The sequence below is a fragment of the Balaenoptera musculus genome, chromosome 3 (assembly GCF_009873245.2).
Source record: "Balaenoptera musculus isolate JJ_BM4_2016_0621 chromosome 3, mBalMus1.pri.v3, whole genome shotgun sequence".
NCBI classification, from domain to species: Eukaryota; Metazoa; Chordata; class Mammalia; order Artiodactyla; family Balaenopteridae; genus Balaenoptera; species Balaenoptera musculus.
This window is the reverse complement of record NC_045787.1, coordinates 26,857,046-26,880,515: the sequence shown is the minus strand read 5'-3', so window position 1 is coordinate 26,880,515 and position 23,470 is coordinate 26,857,046. Positions and strand designations below refer to the sequence as shown.

Here is a 23,470-nt window from a genome sequence, read left to right as displayed (position 1 = left end):
AAAAGGAAAAGGGGAAATTAATATATCCTGCTCCCAAAGTCCACCTTTTGAATTTGGGATGATTCGTTGTCTATTCAGGTATTCAACAGATGCAGGCACATCAAGTTGTTTGTGGAGCTTTAATCCACTGCTTCTGAGGCTGCTGGGGGAGATTTCCCTTTCTCTTCTTTGTTCGTACAGCTCCCAGCGTTCAGCTTTGGATTTGGACCCGCCTCTGCATGTACGTCGCCTGAGGGCATCCGTTCCCCGCCCAGACAGAACGGGGTTAAAGGAGCAGCTGCTTCGGGGGCTCTGGGTCACTCAGGCTGGGGGAGGGAGCGGTACGGAGGAGGCGGGGCGAGCCTGCGGCGTCAGAGGCGTCGTGACGTTGCAGCAGCCTGAGGCGCGCCGTGTGTTCTCCCGGGGAAGTTGTCCCCGGATCACCGGAGCCTGGCAGTGGCGAGCTGCACCGGCTCCCGGGAGGGGCAGTGTGGAGAGTGACCTGTGCTCGCACACAGGCTTCTTGGTGGCGGCAGCAGCAGCCTTAGCGTTTCCTACCAGTCTCTGGGGTCTGCGTTGATGGCCGCGGCTCGCGCCCGTCTCTGGGGTCCGCGCTGTTAGCCGCGGCTCGTGCCCGCCTCTGGAGTTCGTCTAGGCGGCGCTCTGAATCCCCTCTCCTTGCGCGCCGCGAAACAAAGAGGCAAGAAAAAGTCTCTTGCCTCTTCGGCGGCTGCAGACCTCCTCTCCGGCTCCCTCCCGGCTCACCGCGGCACGACAACCCCTTCAGGCTGTGTTCACGCCGCCAACCCCAGTCCTCTCCCTGCGATCCGACCGAAGCCCGTGCCTCAGCTCCCAGCCCCGCCTGCCCCAGCGGGTGAGAAGACAAGCCTCTCGGGCTGGTGAGCGCTGCTCGGCGCTGAGCCTCTGTGCGGGAATCTCTCCGTTTTTCCCTCTGCGCCCCTGTTGCTGTGGGATCCGCGCTGATAGCCGCGGCTCACACCCGTCTCTGGATTTCATTTAGGCAGCGCTCTGAATCCCCTCTCCTTGCGCGCCGCGAAACAAAGAGGCAAGAAAAAGTCTCTTGCCTCTTCGGCAGCTGCAGACTTTTTCCCGGACTCCCTCCCGGCTAGCACCAAAGCCCGAGCCTCAGCTCCCAGCCCCCGCCCGCCCCGGCGGGTGAGCAGACAAGCCTCTCGGGCTGGTGAGTGCTGGTTGGCGCCGAGCCTCTGTGCGGGAGTCTCTCCACTTTGCCCTCCGCACCCCTGTGGCTGCGCTCTCCTCCGCGGCTCCGAAGCTTCCCCCCTCTGCCACCCGCAGTCTCTGCCCGCAAAGGGGCTTCCTAGTGCCTGGAAACCTTTCCTCCTTCACGGCTCCCTCCCACTGGCGCAGGTCCCGTCCCTATTCTTTTGTCTCTGTTATTTCTTTTTTCTTTTACCCTACCCAAGTACGTGGGGATTTTCTTGCCTTTTGGGAGGTCTGACGTCTTCTGCCAGCGTTCAGTGGGTGTTCTGTAGGAGCAGTTCCACGTGTAGATGTATTTCTACTGTATCTGTGGGAAGGAAGGTGGTCTCCGCGTCTTACTCTTCCACCATCTTGCCCCTATCAGGTCTGTGTCTTTATTCCCGTCTTGCCCCTAGGTTCTTCATGACCTTTTTTTTTTTTTTTTTTTAGATTCCATATATATGTGTTAGCATACGGTATTTGTTTTTCTCTTTCTGACTTGCTTCACTCTGTATGACACACTCTAGGTCCATCCACCTCACTACAAATAACTCAATTTCGTTTCTTTTTATGGCTGAGTAATATTCCATTGTATATATGTGCCACATCTTCTTTATCCATTCATCTGTCGATGGGCACTTAGGTTGCTTCCATGACCTGGCTATTGTAAATAGAGCTGCAATGAACATTTTGGTACATGGCTCTTTTTGAATTATGGTTTTCTTAGGGTATATGCCCAGTAGTGGGATTGCTGGGTTGTATGGTAATTCAATTTTTAGTTCTTTAAGGAACCTCCATACTGTTCTCCATAGTGGCTGTATCAATTTGCATTCCCACCAACAGTGCAAGAGTGTTCCCTTTTCTCCACACCCTCTCCAGCATTTATTGTTTGTAGATTTTTTGATGATGGCCATTCTGACCGGTGTGAGATGATATCTCATTGTAGTTTTGATTTGCATTTCTCTAATGATTAATGATGTTGAGCATCCTTTCATGTGTTTGTTGGCAATCTGTATATCTTCTTTGGAGAAATGTCTATTTAGGTCTTCTGCCCATTTTTGGATTGAGTTGTTTGTTTTTTTGTTATTGAGCTGCATGAGCTGCTTGTAAATTTTGGAGATTAATCCTTTGTCAGTTGCTTAATTTGCCAATATTTTCTCCCATTCTGAGGGTTATCTTTTGGTCTTGTTTATTGTTTCCTTTGCTGGCACACAGACTTTTAACACCATAAAGGGAATAGAGTTCTAATAATTATTTTAGCAATAGCAGATGCCTTGAGAAGTATCTCTCCTCATTAGAAGAGCGTTTATGATGTGGGTGAGTGGAGGTGAGGAAGCAATTCCAGTATCTGCTGAAAAATTGACCCTCGAAGAGTCTTAGGATAAGATTCTCTAATTTTATAAGAAGCCACTATTTTTGAATGAATGCTACACGCCAGCCATTTTAATAGGTGCTTCCTCACAACAGTTCATTTATTCTTCTTAACAGCTTTAGCAAGTAGGCAATCCCCATTTCTCATATGAACAGCTGGTGACTCATCAGTCAACTACTTTGACCAAGGTCACATAGGAAGAAAGCATAGAACCAGGATAAGAACTCAGATCCAGATTTAGCAATAAAGTCCAAGCTCTCCCCACCATATTGGTGTTTTTGAATCTGCAGATTGTAATCCATTACATGGATGTGAAATCAACTTAGTGTGTTAGAACCAGAATTTAAATTGAATAACAGAGAATGGAATATATCAGAATGCCACCTACATAGCAAAAGAGGGAAGCATTGCCTCCTGAAATGTTTCGGCTATATACTGGGGTCACAATGTGAAATGTATTTTTGACTGCAGGTCAAGGTGAACACCTTAACCTCATGAACCCTTCACCTTCTTGACTTCCCTTCCCTAGAATTCTTTGATTGGGTTCCCTTTGATGACCTATTCCTATGACCACTCCCCAGGTGTATGACTTTCCTAAGGCTGCTGTAACAAATTACTACAAATGCAGTGGCTTAAAACAACACAAATTTATCCTCTTACAGTTCTGAAGGTCATGACTAATGAGTGTCATTAGGGTCACTTTTCTTCTGGAGGCTTCAGGGCAATCTGTTTTCTCACCTTTTTCAGTTTCTAGAGGCTGCCTGTGTTCCTTGGCTTGTGGCCTCTTCCTTGTCTCATTACAGCCTCTTGCTTCTGTCATTACCTCTTCTACTACTCATTCTGATCCTCCCACCTCCCTCTTAGAGGATTCTGCTGATGACACTGAGTCAACAATCTCCTCATCTCAAAATCCTTAACTTAATTACATCTGCAAAGTCCCCTTTACCATGTAAAGCAACCTATGCACAGATTCCAGGGATTAGGATGTGAACATCTTTGGGGGCCATATTCATCCTACCCTACTAGGCTTGCCTTACAAACCCTGAATGCTTAAACTTTAATATTCCCCTTTCTGACCACAACCTCTTCTGCATTTGCCTCATTTGTCATCTCCTTTGACTTGCTTTTCAGTGGCTCACGATCTCAGCTGAGGCTTCAACTGGGCTCTGTCAAAGGTTGGTGCCTTCTCCCATTCTTCAGAGCAGTTTCCCAGATGCCTTTCCTACTTGCCTCAAGTAGACGATTTTACCCTCTACTTAAAGAGAAAAAGAGATTCCTCATATACATTGCTTCAGTGATTCTCTTTTTCTCCCTGTGCCACCTTTGAGGGAGGATACAGTATTTCTAGTCACAAAAAAAAAGTATTAGAGAACAGTGTTTGTTTTACTGAAGGTTTCATAGGTAAAAAAGATAAAGGAGTTTACCTTGTACATTTCCTATGATGCTCCAAGCAAAAATCCCCATTTTCTTTTTTGCACATCTTTCACGTTGGCCGCCAGCTGATGCATCTTCTTCTATGGGTTTTTTCCTTTCTAGCCTCTCCATCTCCAGGTGCCGCTTTATCTAAATCTGGATTATTTCTGGGACTCCCAGCTTCTCCCTTCTTTCTTCCTTTTTTTGTTTTAATAAATTTATTTATTTATTTATTTTTATTTTTGGCTGTGTTGGGTCTTCGTTTCTGTGCGAGGGCTTTCTCCAGTTGTGGCGAGTGGGGGCCACTCTTCATCGCGGTGTATGGGCCTCTCACTGTCGCGGCCTCTCCTGTTGCGGAGCACAGGCTCCAGACGCGCAAGCTCAGTAGTTGTGGCTCACGGGCTTAGTTGCTCCGCGGCATGTGGGATCTTCCCAGACCAGGGCTCGAACCCGTGTCCCCTGCATTGGCAGGCAGATTCTTAACCACTGCGCCACCAGGGAAGCCCTTCCTTCTTTCTTAAACACCCTTATTTAGGACTTCCTCAGTTGCTATTTCCCTTCCTCATACCACTTTAATGTTGTCTTCAAGTAGGTCAAAGTCTATTCTACTGAGTAGGAAGGTTTTCTTTTGCCCTTGGCCTAAAAGTACTGTATTAACCCAGACCCGTTCTCCTCACAGGGTAGTGGGCGATTACAAGTAACTAAAATAAATTTGTTCCACTATAGTTATGACTTTAGTGTGGCATACAAAGTAGAGACAGTGAGTGTGGACTTACACTCTCATGAAGAGCCCTTGGGAAGGCAAATCTTCCTTTAACCAATTTTGTTCTAGACATGTAATGAGGATATAAATATTTCTCAGTGGTCACATTCATGTCTTTAGCATTGCACACTAGACCTCCTCTTCCTTTTTTCCCCCTTTCTCTGCCATGACACTTAGTGAAGTTAACGGGCCATCAAATTCTCTCATGGTTTGCCAACTCCCATCACTAAGCCATGAGACAAGGCATTCCCCTTTGGCCCTGAGCCATTGGTAAACAACCCTGGAATGCTCTGTTTCAGTTCAAAATCACTTTGGTGGCCATATCAACAGTCTTGACAGGCTGTTGTGCTCTTCCCTCCAGGAGTGGGAGCTCTCCCTGATCAGGGATTGTTGCCCATCAGGGATTGTCACCCATCACAGTGGGAGAAGCAGGGCCAGGGTCGTGTTCTCCACAGCCCAGGGGTGGGGGTGGGGGCTTTGCATCCTTACAGTGGAGGGTGTTTTCTGACTGGAGAATGATGGACTGCTGGGGCTTCATGAAAGAATAGTGTTGTGTCTTGGCTAAATCTACGATAATGGTTTTCTGCTCCCCGTGGAAGAAAGTGCTTTCACTTGTTCTCCTTAATAACATGGTTCCTGGGCTCTCAAGGTACTAGCTAATTTTTTCCCCTTCCTTTTAGTTGGGCTTCTCATTTTCTAGTGATGACAAACATGGATTGCTGCTTAGAGGGACAAAAAAAGCAAACACATAGAGAAATTTTGAGAAACAAAAAAATTGTCTGATAGAAGATTATTGGGAGAATGAGTCAGAAATGACCTTAAGTGTCTGATGGGATTAGAAAGACCATTTTTTAAGACACTGTCATCTATGAGGCTCCCACCCTGTCCCTGAAGACAGCATGAGAGAGAAGTTCTGTTGAGTTATTGGTTGCTACAGTGACTCGTAGATGATGTTCCTTGATTCTGTTGGCTTATCTAAGAACACATGGTTCCAGATGTAATGAAAATTTCTTCTTTAATTTTTGAGAATAATAGGTTTGGTAGGATTCTTTAGCATTTGTGTCAGGTCAGCTTCTTTCAGACTGCACGTTTTCTTCTTGGTGTGAAATGATTTCACATTTATTTCACATTTCAAATCCAAAACATTTATTCACCTACTTCCTAGAATGGTTTAAACTTTATTTTTGGGGATCTTTTAAGTTCCCTGATCTGCCAAGATGTTAAGGGCCTTCTCTGCGAACCTCAGATTCAGGGGGATATTCTATACAAACTGCAATCAGCAATCATTATTGTTGACACTTCTTTTGATTGAGGTGAACTAAATGTTTAATTAGGGCCATGACAAGTATTTCGCCATATCTGTAGTGTTATGCCAGTTTGATGGTGAGAGAAGTTAAAAACAATCCAGCACTACCTAATGGAATAGCGTAGTGTTTTTCAGAGTATGATACATGAATTATCTATATCAACAACCCCAAGGTGCTTACTAAAATGCAGATTCCTGGGTATCACATTAGATTTACTGATTGGAATCTCTGGACAAGGCTCCCAGGTATATGCATTTTTAATAGCTTTCCATGTGGTTCTTTTGCATGCTAAAATTAGAGATAAGTGGGTCATCTGATGCCTCATTCTCTTTGGTGGTTACATTTTAAATTTCTAAAAATCCACTTTATTGGGCTGAGTGGCTGTCCTATCTCTCTCTCTCTCTCTCTCTCTCTCTCTCTCTCTCTCTACCTCTATCTCTTATCTCTCTTTCTATCCAACCTCCCATAAGAAAAATAGTGAGTGAATCTGTGGCAACAGCTCTTGGGAATTGTAATTGAATAAATGCACTCAGTTTCAAGTACTATGAAGTAAGAAGCAAAGAAAATTAATTAAGGGACAACTTTTCTACCCTTATGTGAGCAGAAGGTTTTCTTCTGGAACCCCAAACTGAGTACTTCCAGAAACAAACAACCATGTTAAGCATGCTGCAAGATGAGGAAGTGATTGATTGAGTCACAGGGAAGAGTCCAAGCACCATCACCTGGAGGAAAACCATGGGGACAGCAGGCCAGGCACTGTTCAGGCTCATTTTTATATATTACTTTATTCTGTTCTTATCAATACTCCTCAACAAAGAATATGTTCTTGTCGCCATTTTACAGATGAGGAGACCGAGGCTCAGAGAGACCAAATTACTTGTGCAAATTACTACCCTGCTTGCTAGTGCTGGAGTTGAGTGTTGAACTCAGCCCTGTCTCCAAAGTCTGGCTTTTCCACTAGTGGAATACATACTGTGCTGTAGATTCTGTTTCCAGTAGGAGAAGGGGGAGGGCAGGACCTGGCTCCCGTGGTTGACCTAGAGACTTGGAAACTAAGTTTATTGAAGATTTCAGCCTTAATTCATTTGAAGAAATCCCAGTTTGAGAATCAGCCTTGATCTTCCTGAGCGATGCCCTGAAAACCAACCTCCCAGGCTGAGTGGTGTGTGAAGTTTGATTCGAAGGCTTCCACCATCGCTTCCAGCTCTAAGACTATCAAAAAGCAAGAAAGAGAAAGCTATTAATTCTGTCTCCTCTCAGATTTTTCCAGACAGTTCAATGTACGTCCAGGCACCACTGATTCTCCCCTAATTAGTGTATTTATTATGAAGAATTGGCTCAGACGATTATGGAGGCTAAGAAGTTGCACAATCTGCCATCTGCAAGCTGGAGAACCAGGACAGGCATGGTGTCATTTGGTCCATGGCTGAAGGCCTGACAGCCAGGGGAGTTGATGGTGTAAATCCCAGTCTGAGGGCTGGAGAAGATCTGAACCTCAAGAAATTGGATGACACCCACCCACATTGGGGACAGCAATCGACTGAGTCCACTGATTTAAATGCTGATGACATCTGGAAACGCCCTCACAGACACACCCAGAAATAATGTTTAATCTGGGCACCTCCTAGCCTGTTGTGTTGAAACATAAAATTATCCATCACATCAGGGATCTGGGGGGAATGTTCCTTAGACTATCATAATAGCTAATAGCTAACACTTATTAGGTACATACTACGTGCTGACACTCATCCAAGCACTTTACACTAACTCATTTAGTAAACATGACACTTTTTAATAAGCTAGTTAACAAGTTACTACCTCTATTTATATTTTTCACATGAGAAAACTGAAGCCCAGAGAGCTTAAGTTACGTGCAGCTAAGAGATGAACCAAATGGCTGGACTTGAGAATACCTGCTTTCAGTCACCCCTTTATATCGTGTTCACTGTGGATGATGCTATGATAAAATGAGCTACTGTGCATTTATGACTACCTACCATATATATGTCAAGCCTTCTGCTAGGCATTTTAATACAGTGTCTCTGACAGTTATTACAACCATGCTAATTAAGATAGATTTTGCCCCATTTTACAGATGAGAAAACTGGGGCTCAATGTTTTAACTAATTTGACCACAACTCATGCTATTTTGATTAAACCCTGTCATAACTTTTTGATCTTATATATTTTTTGAACTCATTTTATCAACTTTCTAATGTAGGGATTTTTTTTTCTACTACTTGGACTCTGAACTGCCAGCCAGTGTGTGGGATGTGGTCTTGTGTATATTAGGGTTTGGGTAGGTTCCTCCGAAGAGCATCGGCGAGGTATGAGGACATGTAGGTTGATATTCTAGGGCTCTAACGGGGACAGCTCCTTCTCGAAGTAGAGCTTGGCTTTTGATTCTGTATGATCACAACCCCAGTCCCTGGCTTTTCCTGGTACCTCCATGCCGCTTCCATTCTGGCCTCAGGACAATGGCAGCTCCCTCACACAACCCTTGTCCTGCCAGATTTGTTCCCCATGTTTCACTTTTTTTTTAAACATCTTTATTGGAGTATAATTGCCTTACAATGTTGTGTTAGTTTCTGCTTTATAACAAAGTGAATCAGCTATATGTATACATATATCCCCATATCCCCTCCCTCTTGCGTCTCCCTCCCACCCTTCCTGCCCCACCCCTCTAGGTGGTCACAAAGCACTGAGCTGATCTCCCTGAGGAATCAGGCTCCCTGACTTCAGACTATACTACAAAGCTACAGTAATCAAGACAGTATGGTACTGGCACAAAAACAGAAATATAGATCAATGGAACAGGATAGAAAGCCCAGAGATAAACCCATGCACATATGGTCACCTTATCTTTGATAAAGGAGGCAAGAATATACAATGGAGAAAAGACAGTCTCTTCAATAAGTGGTGCTGGGAAACCTGGACAGCTACATGTAAAAGAATGAAATTAGAACACTTCCTAACACCATACACAAAAATGAACTCAACCTGATTCATTTTAATTTGGGTAAATGTTACATTTTTTATACCTAGTTGCTTCTTTCAGTTCTCTGCTGTGTGCATTACTTTGGTGTTTCCAAGTTGGCTCCTGATTGGCTTGATCACAAAAAAACAAACTATTATAGTGAAATGTCACATTTTTGCAGTTTGTTTTTCTTCTAAGACAAAACTTCAAATTTTCCCTGGATTCCAGTACTCGTCACTGTATGATGCGTACACATATGGATCCCTCTCCTTCACTAGTCAGCCACTCTGTAGAAATATGCAGTCCAATATGGTAGCCATTAACCACCTGGGGCTGTTTAAAGATAATAATTAGAGTTAAATGAAGTTAAGAATTCAGGTCCACTGTTACATTAGCCACAAATCAAGTGCTCAATAGACACATGTGGCTAGTGGCTATTGAGTTGGACAGTGCAGATACAGAACATCTCTGTCATCACAGGAAGTTCTATTTGACAGCACTGTTTTAGGAGGTAGGGACCAGATCTGTATTGTTGCAAAACCTGCCTGGCACATGTGCGACCAGGTGGTGCACCAGAGAATGTCTTCCTGGCTTGAGCTTTACCTAGGGCTGCCAAGACTAATATGCAAAATCTTTGTGAATCGATGACATTACCAGGTTACACTCCCCTTTGGCTCCATGAGGGCCAGTCAGGGAGCTCTTGGCCTCAGAGCAGAGGGGGGGTTATTCCTGGAGGAATCTTCCCAGTGGTCTCATCTCTGTATGCTGAGGCTTCTGTCATCCCTTGACTTCTGACTTAGGGTCCTGGCTGCGTATTAAATGATAGAAAGTTTTTCTGCGTCTTGCAACCCAGCAACAAAAAAGTTAATAATTCTGGAAGGCTGTAATGGCTTTAGGACTGGACCAGGTGTATTGGAGACTGTAGAAGTTCAGTCTTCTGTCTGTGCCCTCGAAAAGCATCTGCCCTCAATGGCCTTTGTCTCCCCTGGGACACAGCACTGGAATCTGTATCACCTAGGGAGGTACCTCCCCTCCCCTTCTGCAAAGATGCTGTGTGAGGTGGGGAAAGGTCTGTGATACAGGACTCAAGTTCTGACCTCTAGGCCCAGTGGCATCAGAGCTTATGGGCTAGTGTCTCGGGACGTGTGAGCACTATACCTTTTTAAACACAAACATTCTAGAGCTTTGTTGTTCTCCTTTCTGCTATTTTATGGATATCAGTCTTGTCTTCCTGGCTGGGTTGTAAACGTCGAAGGCAGGGGTCACTGCCCCTCTGAGAGCTCTTAGCACTGGGCTGGCCATGTGATAGATGCAGATTGATAATCCATAAGGGTGATTTGGGGGTCTGATTTTATCTTCTGTCCTGTGTATATAGTGAGCGACAGGTGATATCTTTCCCAGTGATCCATGCACTATAATTGAGTATCTTGGGTACCTCTTTATCCCAAATTAGTTTTTTTCTGTTCTTGATTTCAGAATATGTTCATCATGTTGTCTTCATCACCATGGGAAGAAACAAATTGATTTGTTAACTTCTGAAATTTTCAAGTGAAAAAGGCATTTCTTTCCAGGACAGGTTGATGAGTTTTAGTGACAATGTTCCACTGCACACCTCCAGGGGGTGCCACTCACAGTTTTTTCTATGTGAATAACACCCCCTTGAGTTGTGCAACACAGGGCCCTGAGTGTTGAATTTGATAATTTCCCCCTATGTCTTTTACAATACCATTGTTTTTATTCTTTGGTCTGCCATTTTCACCTGTGGTAAAACCTGAAGGCATGACAGCATAGGTTAGGTGACTCTTCAAGGTCTCTGGGCTTTGCAATTCTAGAACATTCTATTCACAAATTGCTTGTAAGACACTACCAGTTTCCCATTGGACCCCAAATCATTGCACCAACTGAAGTATAACGTCAAGTACATCAAGATGACTAATACTTTGATGGGAGTTGAGGAAAAGGAGGAGAGGTTGTAGGCAACTATTTTCAGTGGGAGACTAGGAAAAATAAATTGGTACTAAAGACTCTTAAGCTTCTTCCCCCTCCTTCCTTAGCAGAGAGCAGTAGAGGTTCAATGCCAAATGACTCTTGCTAAGGTAGCTCAGTCCTTTGTCTCATCCCCACTGGTTGGGACTGGTAGGAAGCAGTATGAAGAGTCTGGTTTAATGGACCTTAAGAAATTCCCCTGCCTTAAATTTCTTCCATTGGCCAGTCCCTAACACTCGAAACAAACTAGAAGACATTATTATTATTATTTTTTGTATCAAGTAATGCTTCCTGTAAAGAATTAAGGATAGGTTTAAAACAAATGTATTAGTGTTAGAAACCAGAGTAAGGTTACCCTTGGGGATGATATTGACTGGGAAGGGAAACAGGAAGTTGCTTGGCTGCTGGGAATGTTCTGTTTCTGCATTTAGGTGTGCCCTCTATGAAAGATTTAGGGGACTTTACAATTATAACTTGCATATCTTTCTGTATTTTTATAATGCTTCAAAATACAGTTTATTTAAAACAATTCTTAGAAGAGAGCCTCAGGAAGCATTCACAGATATTTATAACTTAGTTAAAACAAGGAGGTGAGTTTATTTCCAAAGGACAGTTAGCAGTGTGCTGGGATACTGGATACTGGCAGGAGGAAGAGGAGATGACGGAGGTCAAAGGGCAAACTTGTCTGCTTTGAGCTTCTGCCTGGGGCTCATCCTGCTCTGGTTCTTCTGGGAACCTGTTCAAGCCCCCAGTGAATTAGATACCTTTTCCTCAAGTCCATTCTCATTCTCCTTCAAAGATATAAGAGGTGAGCAGTTTGTAGAGAAGACTGGAATGAAGAGCGCCTTCTTTGGTCCAGATCCAGAGCTGGCAGTGGAAGAAGGTGGTTCTCTTGGGCAGTTAGCTTCAGGGAAAGCGTGGAGCCAGTCCTTCCTTCCGGTGGAAAGCAAACCAGTGTATCCTCTAACCAGAGCATGACCTGGCTCTGGTTAGATGAGAAGGGACCAGTGACCCATGGCCACTTGGGTACCAGGTGTACAAAGCTCTGTGTTTATATGTTGGGGGAGAGGGGAGGTGCAGAGCTCAGCTGGGAAATCTTCCCGCCTCACTCTCCGTGAACCAGTGATGTCCCGTCATCCCCTATCCTGTCCCTTCCCTTCTCTGCGACAGACACGGGGTCCTGGGGCCAACAGCCCCACTTGCATATGAGCAGATGTTCTGTTTCCCCTCCAGCTGGTGGGTCACCCTGCTCTCCTAAGTCTCCATCCAGCTTCTGAGAAATAGTTAGGCTGTACACGTGATTTCCAGGTATACACTGGCAAAGCTGGCCTCGTGCAGGAACGGAAATGGAAGGAAGCCTTTAAGAAAATGCTTGTTTGGCTTTCAGGCACCCTCATTCGTCTTGCCCATAAAATAGTTATTATGTTCTCAACTGGAGCCCCATCTGTTTCTTCTGCACCACCTGGGTCCAAAATTTGAGGCTGGAGAAATACCAATATATCCTTCTTGTTGATGTTATTTATTTTTTCTTCAAGGACTTTAGTATTAGGTTGATGGCAGTTGCACAAATGGCCCCCACACCAGCCATCCCCGAGGAGTCCTTGCCTTCTCTTTTGTTTCCATGGAACAAATGAGCTTCATTAGCAATAGGCCCACCGTCTCTTTGTGTCCCTGGTCTTTGTCTCAGAGTAGAAATATAACCCAATCTCAGTCCTGCATAAGTCTGTTTCCAGCTAATTTATTGTAGTCTGGACCTTGTCACTGATTCCTGTCCCAGAGGTTTTTCCTCAAAGAAAGAGGCTGAGGAAAAAAAATGTCATGTCTCCTAAGAAATGCCAGCAAATTTGAAGTCAGATATAACCGCTTCTGGAGTTGGTAGTTAAAATAATACCACCCTGCATTTGTAAAGCAGTTCACATGGCACTTTGATAAGCTTCAGCTCATTTGCTTCTCCTAACAGCCCTATGAGGTGGTAGGCATTATCCACATTTTACAGATTGGGTGACCCATTCAAGGTCACAGAGCTATTTGTATGACTTTCAGTAAAGTGTTCCTTTTTTTCTGTTCTCCCTGTTATCAAAGATACTTTAAGGTCAGTAATCAAAATAGGAAGCCAATTGTGAGGTTTATGTTTAGATCTGGTTGTATTACTGGTACAGTGCAGCAAACGTTTTGGAAAGACCCCCAAGTTAAAGCCTGTTCAGCAGAGAGCATCTCCGTTCACAGAGCCCCTGTTGCCTCCTGACCCCGGGGGCCGCTCACCCCATCTTCAGACTCGTCTGTGTAGCAGAGCATCCCCAGCTTGCTGACATGTGGTGAGGGACCTTGAACTTTGGGACCCATTCACCTTTTTCCTAACCTCAAACTTTCCAGGTTTATTTTTGCAAACTTAGTATTCATTGAACTGCTATATTGACTCCGGAGACCCTAAGACAATGAAAAGACGTAAAATCTGAGATCTGGCAAGAGTCTAATAACAGATAAGACTGTGGGCCACGCCCTTTTCTAGGAGCTTCGCATGTATTAACTCATTTAATCTTCACAGCATCCCTTGGTTATCCCCATTTTTCAAGTGAGAAGGCTTAACCTGAGCAAGTCATTTGTCCCAAATCACAGAGCTAAAAAGTGGAGGAGCTGGGATGTGAAGCCAGGTTAATTCCAGAGTCTGAGCTCTTGGTCACCTCAAGGTGAAGCTGCAAGGAGGGAGTCGAGGGCAAGCCCTCTTTTTCATCAATATAGAATTCAGATCCTGAGAGTTAAGTCCATCCTAGGAGATCACTGGCAAAGCAATTCCTAAACATCTTAACTGGGCACTAGGAAATTTTCCCAAAGAGAAAACAGAGTTGTCGGCTATACCGCTTCTAGACCTGACCTCCAAAAAGAGTTATTCATTGCCCAGCATTCTCCAACTTATGGCTGATTCCCGTATCTGTGAAATGAGAGTGCCCTCTTTAGACTCTTGGAAACTCAGGCTCAGATCAGGAAATTAGTATTATATTTCTTTGTTTCCTTGAGAGCAGAATGGCATTACACACTTCAAGTCAAACTGCTACTCACTTACAGGTAAATGTTCCCAAAAGTTGTCCATGAAATATGGATTATAAGTACCGGTTCCATAACAGGGCAACCAGGAAACACTGGTTCCTAATTTAAGATTCATAGATATCCAGCAATGAGTTACAGGGGTGGAGGGAATCCACGAACCTGAAAAATTGTATGCTACCTTTGGATATGTGTGTATATATACACTTTTTTGCATTAGCGTCTCAAAGGGATCATTACCCCAAAACATTTAATAACTGTGACTATGAAGACATTTCACTAAATTATTTACATGTAGCTCTTCTGTGAGATCAAATGGCAGACGATGAAAGCACCGGTCTTATGAGTTTCAGGGCTCATCATAATCTATATAATTTTCACTTTACTAATTTTCTTTGCCTTGGTAAAGAATTGATTCAAATAAAACCTTTGTATTGCATGTATTTACAGACTGGATTTTTCCATCTGCCACATGGAGACTTTTTCATTGAGCCTGTCAAAAATCATCTGCTGGCTGAGGGACTGTACCACCCACATGTCATGTACAGGAGGCAGAGGCCGGGCGTCCCAGAGACGAAGGAGCCAGCCTGCGGATTAAAGGGTACTGTGACTTAATCTCCTCACTGGATGGAGGAGTTTTTCTGTTTTATTATTGTTTTTTTTTTTTTACAACAAGACCTGCTCTTCTTCAAATCTGTTATCTCCTCCCCATTCTGTGGCCAGAAAATATGTCCCCTTGTACCCTTCACTTCTCTGTACTCAAGTCTCTGTATTCTTAACGGGAAAGGAAAAAGGTATCTCTCTTACATCCTTGCCACATTAGTTGATGATATTTATATGGTATTCATAATGGTACATTTTTTTCTTAAGCTTCTTCTGAATTCCTTGGAGGAAAATAGTTTAAATTACAAACAATGCTTTGCAGTATCAGCAATGTTATAATACGTTAGCATGGAATATTACTAGACAGCTTGTCATATCTGTGTATGGAAAGCAGATTTAAATATTTGATGATGCTGATAGTGATGTGTGAAGAAAACTGAGAAAATACCAACATGTTATCAAGTGATGAATTCAACCAAGGTTCCTTAGGCTGCGTTTTGTCTGTAGTCCACTACAAGGTATGTTATCTGCCCCTGTGCCTTGGGAATGATCTGAACTGCTCCTCTCTGCCTTGTACTAAAGAGTTTCAGGTAGTTTTCAGAGCTAAACTGACCCAAGTTATTTCCTTGCGACGCCCATATTCTCTTTAATATGTAGGAGATAATAGTTATGCATAAAGGGCCACTGGAAATTGGGACTTTTAAAAAATATGATTTAGTTTCTCCTTTCTTCAGAGGAAAAAAAATAGTGGACTAGGGAGACAGTTAACAAAAGGAATCCATAATATTATTTATGTGTCTTAAGGATTTAGAAACCATGGACCTCAAAGGGAAAATAGATGAGGAAGGAATTAGGGATAGTAGATTCTGATAAGGGTTTCAGAGGACTCAGAACTTGGTTTTGCCAAGTAGGAGAAAGAAAGGACAAGGGGAGGAGTAATTTCTCTGCAGACATCATCCAGACCCTAAGATAGATGGTAACTTTCCTGGGAGTTTCTTCCGTAATCTTAGCAGAGTATGTAAACAATAAGAAATTTTTGAGTCTATATTTCCTGTATACAAAAATGGACAGCTGCTTAAATTCCTTAACTTTAGTAAGCTATTGGAACTCTGACCTAAGTTAGATAACTTACTATCTAAATCTCCTTCCAGAAAGCACCAAGGGAAGAGACGCATCATCTGGTTGGTTTGAGTGATTGAGGTACCATTCCAGATAATTTAGTTTCAGTGTGAATTTTTAGGACTCTGTCACCAATCCAATCATCCGGAAGGATTGGAATAATTGGAATAATTGCCCAATTCCTATTAATAATTGCCCAATTCTTATTAATCTTGGGTGATGGATGACACTTTGTACGTGTGATTTGATAGTTTTTGGATCACTAGGTAATTAATATGGCGGAGGGAGTTACTAGGGCAGTGAGTGAATTTGGCTGGGTAATTGCTCCTGTAGGCATGGTTGCTCTGTGAAATGAGTTAGGCTATTCCTCATCCACCCACCTGAACCCATTCTCTCCTTTATAACTCCCCTGTTGAGGTAGAGTTGAGTAATAATGTGTTGAGAATGGTGTGTGTTTAGTCATAAAGGCAGAAGAGATGAATAGGAAAAGAATGAGGTTTACAAATGTCATGCCCCCAATAGGTCACACACAATACCACAGTTATAGTGCTTGCAATACCATTTCATCATTGTGCTTCTAGGCCAACCTTAAGACCTACCACTACTATGAAACCGTCTCTGATTAATCCCACCTTGGAACAATCTTTGCATTGTGAATTTCTCCACACACATCTTCTAAAAGATACTCTCTTATACTTCTTTAAAACCCAGAATGTCAGAAGTGAACAGCTTTGTCAGAAGGACCTTTGAGAGTGCCTAATGTAGCCTCTTTCTCTCACCAAAGAAGCAATTGTGGCTCAGAGGAGGGAGTGAATTTTCAAAAGCATCAAGGCAGTTGGTGTTCAGAATATAACCAAGCTCCTAAGTCAAGGTTCTATTATACCTTGGACTTTATACTCTGTCATGTTTATTCTTTAAGTCTTCCTTGAATATAAATCTTGTTTTATCAACTATCTGGAAAGCCCCATTAGAGCAGGAACTCCCTTCCCAAACAGTATGTAACATAGTGTTAGGTGCAAAGTGGAAAATCAGTAAATCATTGAAATGAAATTAAGAGTGACTTGTAGCCACACAGATGAATCTAGAGTGTGCTGGCATCCGGTCCACATAACATAACAGAAAAAAGAAATGTGCGATTTCTAGATGTTAAGGAAGTGTCAGTTCTTTGTGACGATCTCCCTCCCTGAGACAGTAATTGTGACTCAATACTAAAATGACAGCTAGAGATTGCTGAATAAGCTAATGTGCTTGTGATTATTCTTAAAGTATACTTGACATTTGGAATTTAAAAATCTTGGTATACTGAAATGTGCTTGGTCTCCCCGAAACAGGTAATTGCAGTGTTCTTGTACCATGTTACCCTGCAGAGGGGATGAAATTCACCAACACTAACCATGTCATTAGCCCACGTTAAGGTACACCTCGTGCTTAGGGAAGTCTGCTGCCAGATTGAATTACTGTGATTGTATCAAGAAAGACCCTTTCCTTGTGTAAAACATTCAGTCTTCTTAATGTTCAAAACAGGAACACCCTTGGTATTGAAAAAAAGATGTACTTTAAAAGTACTCTAGTACTTCAGGAGAGAAAATGTATCAATTACTTTCCCCTAAAACGTGTCCCTTCACTTATGTTTATTTCCCAAATAGAAAGGTACTCAGGAATTTCATAATAAGTCCCTTTTCAATATGGCCCAATGTAATTAACTCCTTTTTTTTCCCCCCAGAACTTTAATGTGATGCTATTTTGTTATCGATTTGATCAATTTGAACTAAAATTTCTTAACCAGTTTTGTTTGCTGTTCTGAACCTTGTATTTGCTGAGCCCTGTCAAAGCTCTTGTTTACTCCAACTTTCTGGAATCCATGTTAAATCATGGGAAAATACAACTTGCCGGAATTAAATCTAGAGCACATTTCAAAACCTCATTTTATTGACATTGACAAGCTCCCTTCTCTTAGGGTTTTTGGTGGCAGTGTATCACACTGGGACTTGAGTGGCTCTTAGATGGAAGTATCCGGGGGAAGTGTGGTTTTTGGAACCTGGGGAAGGGGAGTCAGATAGGTCAGATGACAACAGTTGCAGGGTCATCTACCGCAGAAAGGGGTCCAGGTAGGTAAAATCGGGGTTTGGGATTTCATGCATCAGGACACTACGCTAGAAACACAGGGTCTGTTTCCTGGCATGCGTTTTTTTCTTTCTTTCTTTTTTTAACATCTTTATTGGGGTATAATTGCTTTATAATGGTGTGTTAGTTTCTGCTTTATAACAAAGTGAATCAGCTATACATACACATATATCCCCATATCCCCTCCCTCTTGCGTCTCCCTCCCACCCTCCCTATCCCACCCCTCTAGGTGGTCACAAAGCGCCGAGCTGATCTCCCTGTGCCATGCGGCTGCTTCCCACTAGCTATCTGATTTACATTTGGTAGTGTATATATGTCCATGCCACTCTCTCACTTCGTCCCAGCTTCCCCTTCCCCTTCCCCGTGTCCTCAAGTCCATTCTCTATGTCTGCGTCTTTATTCCTGTCCTGACCCTAGGTTTGGCGTGCGTTTTTGTGTTCAAAATTTATTCATTCATTCAACAAGTATCTGTTGGGTATCTTCTTTATGTCTGGTGCTCTCCTAGGTTCTATGGGTACAGTTGTGAATAGGATATAATTCTTGGTCTGAAGAGCTGACAGCCTGGATATAGGATGTGGGTAAGTAGGGATCTGGTCCAGATTTTATCTTTAAAATATGTGATAAGACCATGAAAGGAAATGAAATTTTAATATATGTATTGGGCTTTTTGTTACACCACATTGTGTTTGTGCCAGGACATGTAGCTGTAATTCATTCATTTTCTCCATTGTACATAGTCCATTATATGACTCTTCCACTTGGACTAGTCTCCTGTGAGTGAATCTGAACCGCTTCCAGTTTGGGGCTATTATACATTATGCTGCACAGACCATCTTGTACATGTTTTTTAGAACACAGATTCATAGGGTTTTCCAGGGCATATACCTAGTAGTGGAATGAAATCAATATCTCATAGGATATATACATCTATGACCTTACCAGATGATGCAAAATTGCTTTCCAAAGTTGTTCAAGAGCAGTGAATCTAATAGTTCCTATTGTTCCATATTCTGTCTAATACTTGATATTCTCACTTATAAATTTTGCCAGTCTGGTGAATATGAAGTGGTATCTCTTTATGCTCAGTGTTGAAGTTACACATATTCCATGGTGGAGTTGGGTCCCAAATCTATGGCTTGTGGCTATAGATTCTCCATGAATAGTTTTCTACCCTGTACCCAGAGTTGAAGCCCTGAGAGCCAAGTTTAGGTTTGCTTACTTGGTTCTTTGTTTTCTGGTTCACATTTTCACTTAGTGGATCCTAATCTGACTTTTCACCTGTGTGAGTCCTAAAATTGCCTCTTTTCTCCAGAGCAGAAGTAGGGAGCAGCAGTTGCCCCAGATCAGCAGTGAGCTCCATGCATCCATTGGGGTTAGCCAGAGAAGCAGAACCAGCAGGAAGTAGATATTAAGAGGATTATTGCAAGAAATTGGTTTACATGATAGTGGGGGCTGGCTAGGCAAATCCAAAATCAGTGGGCAGGCTGTCAGGAAGGGCAGGCTGCAGCTTTCAGGCACAGGCTGAAGCAGCTGTCCATGGGCAGAATTTCTTCATCTACGAAGTCTCAGCTCTGCTGTTAAGGTCTTTTAACTGATTAAACCAGGACTACTAGATTATCAAGAATAATCTTAAAGTCAACCAATTATGGACTTCCATTACAGCTACAAAATGCCTTCACAGCAGCACCCAGATTAATGTTTGGTTGAATAACTGGGACTGTAGCCTAGCCGACTTGACACATGAAAAAGATCATCACACTGCATCTTTTACTTTTCTCTCTGAGTTTCTCTGATTTCTTTGTATTTTTCTTTTTTTGATTTTTGACCTCTAAGGGCTTACTCCCTTTCTTAATGCTGTAAGCTTTGTTAGGGGCTTAATACTGGGAGAGTTTTTCAGGATATCTAGTCTACCATATTGAAGTCCTGGGTGGATTTCTTACCTAAGTCATTTGGAAATCTTTGAGTTGCTTTTTAAGTGGCCTGCACAAATATTAAGTATTATAATAACATTAACAATTACTCATTAGAATTAGCATATCAGATCACTAATCTGATATCGTGTTGGGAAGGTGTTGTTTATAGTTTTGTTCCGATTTAATGGAAATTGAGTGAGTTGAAGATCTAAGCAATCACCATACTCCGTGCTGAGTCTAAAATGCACTGTTAGTTTTCCTTGGCTAACAGCAAACTTTCTTGGTACAACCTGCCTGAGACTTGTCTTGAATTTCTTGATTACCTGATTTCCTTATGATTATAGCTGCTCTACAGTGATCCATGCTATTCCTTGCTATGAGGTAGTTAATATTTTAATTGTTGTTCTGTACTTTTAATTTTTTCTTTTAGTGAAGTGTCATGTTATTTTTTTAAATTAATTAATTAATTTATTTTTGGCTGTGTTGGGTCTTCATTTCTGTGTGAGGGCCTTCTCTAGTTGCGGCGAGCGGGGGCCACTCTTCATTGCGGTGCGCGGGCCTCTCACTATCGCGGCCTCTCTTGTTGCGGAGCACAGGCTCCAGACGCGCAGGCTCAGTAGTTGTGGCTCACGGGCCTAGTTGCTCTGCGGCATGTGGGATCTTCCCAGACCAGGGCTCGAACCCGTGTCCCCTGCATTGGCAGGCAGATTCTCAACCACTGCGCCACCAGGGAAGCCCCTGTGTCATGTTATTTTTGATTACCTGCTTTCAAGACTGGTAGGATTGGCAAAGTACTTTAAGCTTTTACTAGTGAGAGGAATGAGAAAACTGTTGGAGAGAATCTGGGGAAATACTTCATGTGTGAGTGTATGGGAAGATAAAATGGTAACCCAGTGAGTTTTGTTTGCTTAGTAAAATCCAAGACCAAGACTACGGGAACTCAGAGCGCCGACATCTCAGCACAGTTGCTTTGTGGCAATGAGATACTCATTTATCCAGTCCAAAGCCTTTATTCATTAGCCACACCTCACCACAGTAATTCCTTTCTTTGCATTTTCCCAGCACTTGACAACTTTTGACTCATTTCAGGTACATACATTCCCACTCCCCAAACAGGAAACAGCTTCCCTAGGAAACATGACATCTGCTCATTTCACCTCCTGCAGTGCTCTGCGCTGAGCATGTGCTCTCAGAGTGGCTGGGACTGCACCAAAGTTTGGGTAGAATCTGGAAAGGCCGAGAACACTGGGGAGTGCCTGCTAGGCTGGGAAGGGGCTTTGGATCAGTATGAGCAAAGGATCAGTTTCAACTAAAAGATGATTCTCTTATAGGGCAGAATGTTTTAAGTTTGAGGAAATGTTATGTGAGTTGTTAGCTATTAAACTCTACTTCACTTCCCACAACTCTGTAGGGAAACACGTGAGGTATCTTGATGAGTAGTGGCTCCTGGCTTTGCCCTTGGTCATCCTTGTGCTTCCGTGTGCCTTGGGTGGGGACGGGAGGAGGTTCATCCTGTTCTGACCAACCTCTGGCTTCCTCCTGCTGCCTGCAGAGACTGAGACAGTGGTCTCATCGCTCCATCCCACTCTGGTCTTCTCACCACTGGAGCCATCAGTGGCCCTTACTGGACAGTAATACTGTCCCTAAAAAATGGATGACTCAGTCTCTAGCTTCAAAGCTCTGTGTGGCAAACAAACTCCTGGGTTTTCTTCTTTTACTCGTGTCTTCAATCAACCCACATTATCAAGTCTTGTCATTTCTGCCACCTAAATAGTTTTCTAAGTATGTCTGCCTTCAACATCATAACCTGTCACTTGAATTACTGCAAAGTCTCCGTGCCCTTGATCTCGCCCATTATAAGTCGGAGAAATATTTCTAATTCATAAATCAGCTCACCTTTCTCCCATGCTGAAAGCTTTCCAGTGTACCCTCAGAATAAAGACCCAGCTGTTTAGTAAGTTTTAGGATCTCCTTCTCTGTGTGACTTTTGCCTTTTTCTCCAGTTTCATCTCTTATCACTCCAAATATAGCCTTGCCATCCTGAACTAGTGTTTATTCCTCAAAGAAGCTGCCTCCAACCCTTGCCCTTATGTTCCTTCTTCTGAAACATTTTCTCCCTAATGCTTTACTGACTCACTTCTGTTTTTCACTAGGACTCACACATGACTTCCTTTAGAAAATCTTCTAGACTACCCCTCCGTCTGCATTAGGTGCCTCTCCTGTGACTATTATCACCGGCTACTTACCCTGCCACAGGCTTTATCATATAATGAACATCTGTCTGTGTCGTTCGCTAGGCAATAAGATCAACAAGGATAAGAATCACATCTGCTCATTCACAGGTGTGTCCCCAAGATCTGGCAGAGTCTCTGGCCAGGGTAGGAACTTAAAAATGTTGAACTTCTAAGTATTGAACTTATTGACCATCTGTGCTGCATTTGGCAGCTTATTGGATACTTACATTTTACCTCAGTGGAGCCAGTTTAAGCCCTGAGAATATCCATGCCTTCCTGAAGGAATTTAGTGGATACTCTGATACCTCGCGGTTGAACAGGAATATGTAAGACAAAGATGTGGCCTGAGGATGTAGCTGAAGACAACTACTTTGAATTCTTGTTTTGGAAAAAAGAAGAAGAAGAATGGGTGGATGGATGGATGGATAAATAAGAAAAAACAAGTGACATTTATCTACTCAACAAGCTCCTACCTTGTGCCAGAGACTGTTCTAGAACTGGGGATGCGATGGTGAACATAATATCAGTCCAGGCAGGAATGTAGAGATGGGGACCTGAGAGACCCATCAGCTAGGGAGGAACAGGTGTGATCTCTTGGTAGAGTAAAGAAGAGCAGATGCCTTGGAAGATGAGTGCGTCAGAGAGAACCAGGTCATTCATCTGCAGCCACGCTAGCACTCCAACTGCTGGTCTCCAAACCTAGGGCACACATGGTTTTCAGCTTCCTGTGGAGAGTGGGAAGACAAGTTCTCAGCTGGTCCACTAGGCAAATTGCTGGCATCCTTTCTGTTTCATTTCAAATGCTACCTCCTTGTGAGGTTCCCCCCCACCCCCATGTAGGACTGATGTGCCCCTTTCCTGAGCTCACTCTGCATCTTGATGTGGCCCCTGGTTGCCTTCTACCTTCCTTCCTGCCACTGTCCCCCTCCTTCTCTGCCTCTTAGGCATTCCTGGATGTTGGCTCATCCCAGGGCCTTTGCACATATTGTTCCCTCAGCCTGGAATACACCTCCCCGAGATTTTTTCATGACTCATTCTCTCATGCTCTTCAGGTCTCTGCTCAAAATCACCCAATCAAAGAAGCCTTCCTTCACCGCTAAGTTAGATAGCTTTCTCTGTGTCACTTTGTAAACCATTTCTCCTGCTTTAGTTATTTTCATAGCACTTGTCATCCTCTGATGTTATTTTATCTCTTTATTCATTTATTGGTTTATTATCCATCTCTCCCCAGCAAGAATGTAAGCTCCACCAGAGCAAACCCTTCCTCACTTTTGAACTCTACTGTATCCCCGCTGCCTTGGACAGAGCCTTTCATAGTAAGCACCTGGTAAATGTTGAATGAATGAGTAAATAAACAAATGAATCATAGCTTCATTCATGATTGTTCTGTTGAACTTGTATTCTGTTTTCACCACGA

The 23,470-nt window shown here is 43.2% G+C and overlaps 1 protein-coding gene across 2 annotated transcripts in view; it reads left to right on the top strand.

Moving 5' to 3' along the window:
* The window catches only part of ADAMTS12 (ADAM metallopeptidase with thrombospondin type 1 motif 12), a 415,782-nt gene that overhangs the window by 141,885 nt on the left and 250,427 nt on the right, over positions 1 to 23,470 (top strand). The window contains exon 3 of one of the 2 annotated variants that reach the window (XM_036846885.1): positions 14,511 to 14,661. In XM_036846885.1, coding sequence (XP_036702780.1) covers positions 14,511 to 14,661 — 151 coding nt within the window. Of the gene's footprint in view, positions 1 to 14,510; positions 14,662 to 17,765; positions 17,891 to 23,470 lie in introns of those variants that run through there. The other variant, XM_036846887.1, reaches the window with a different exon arrangement.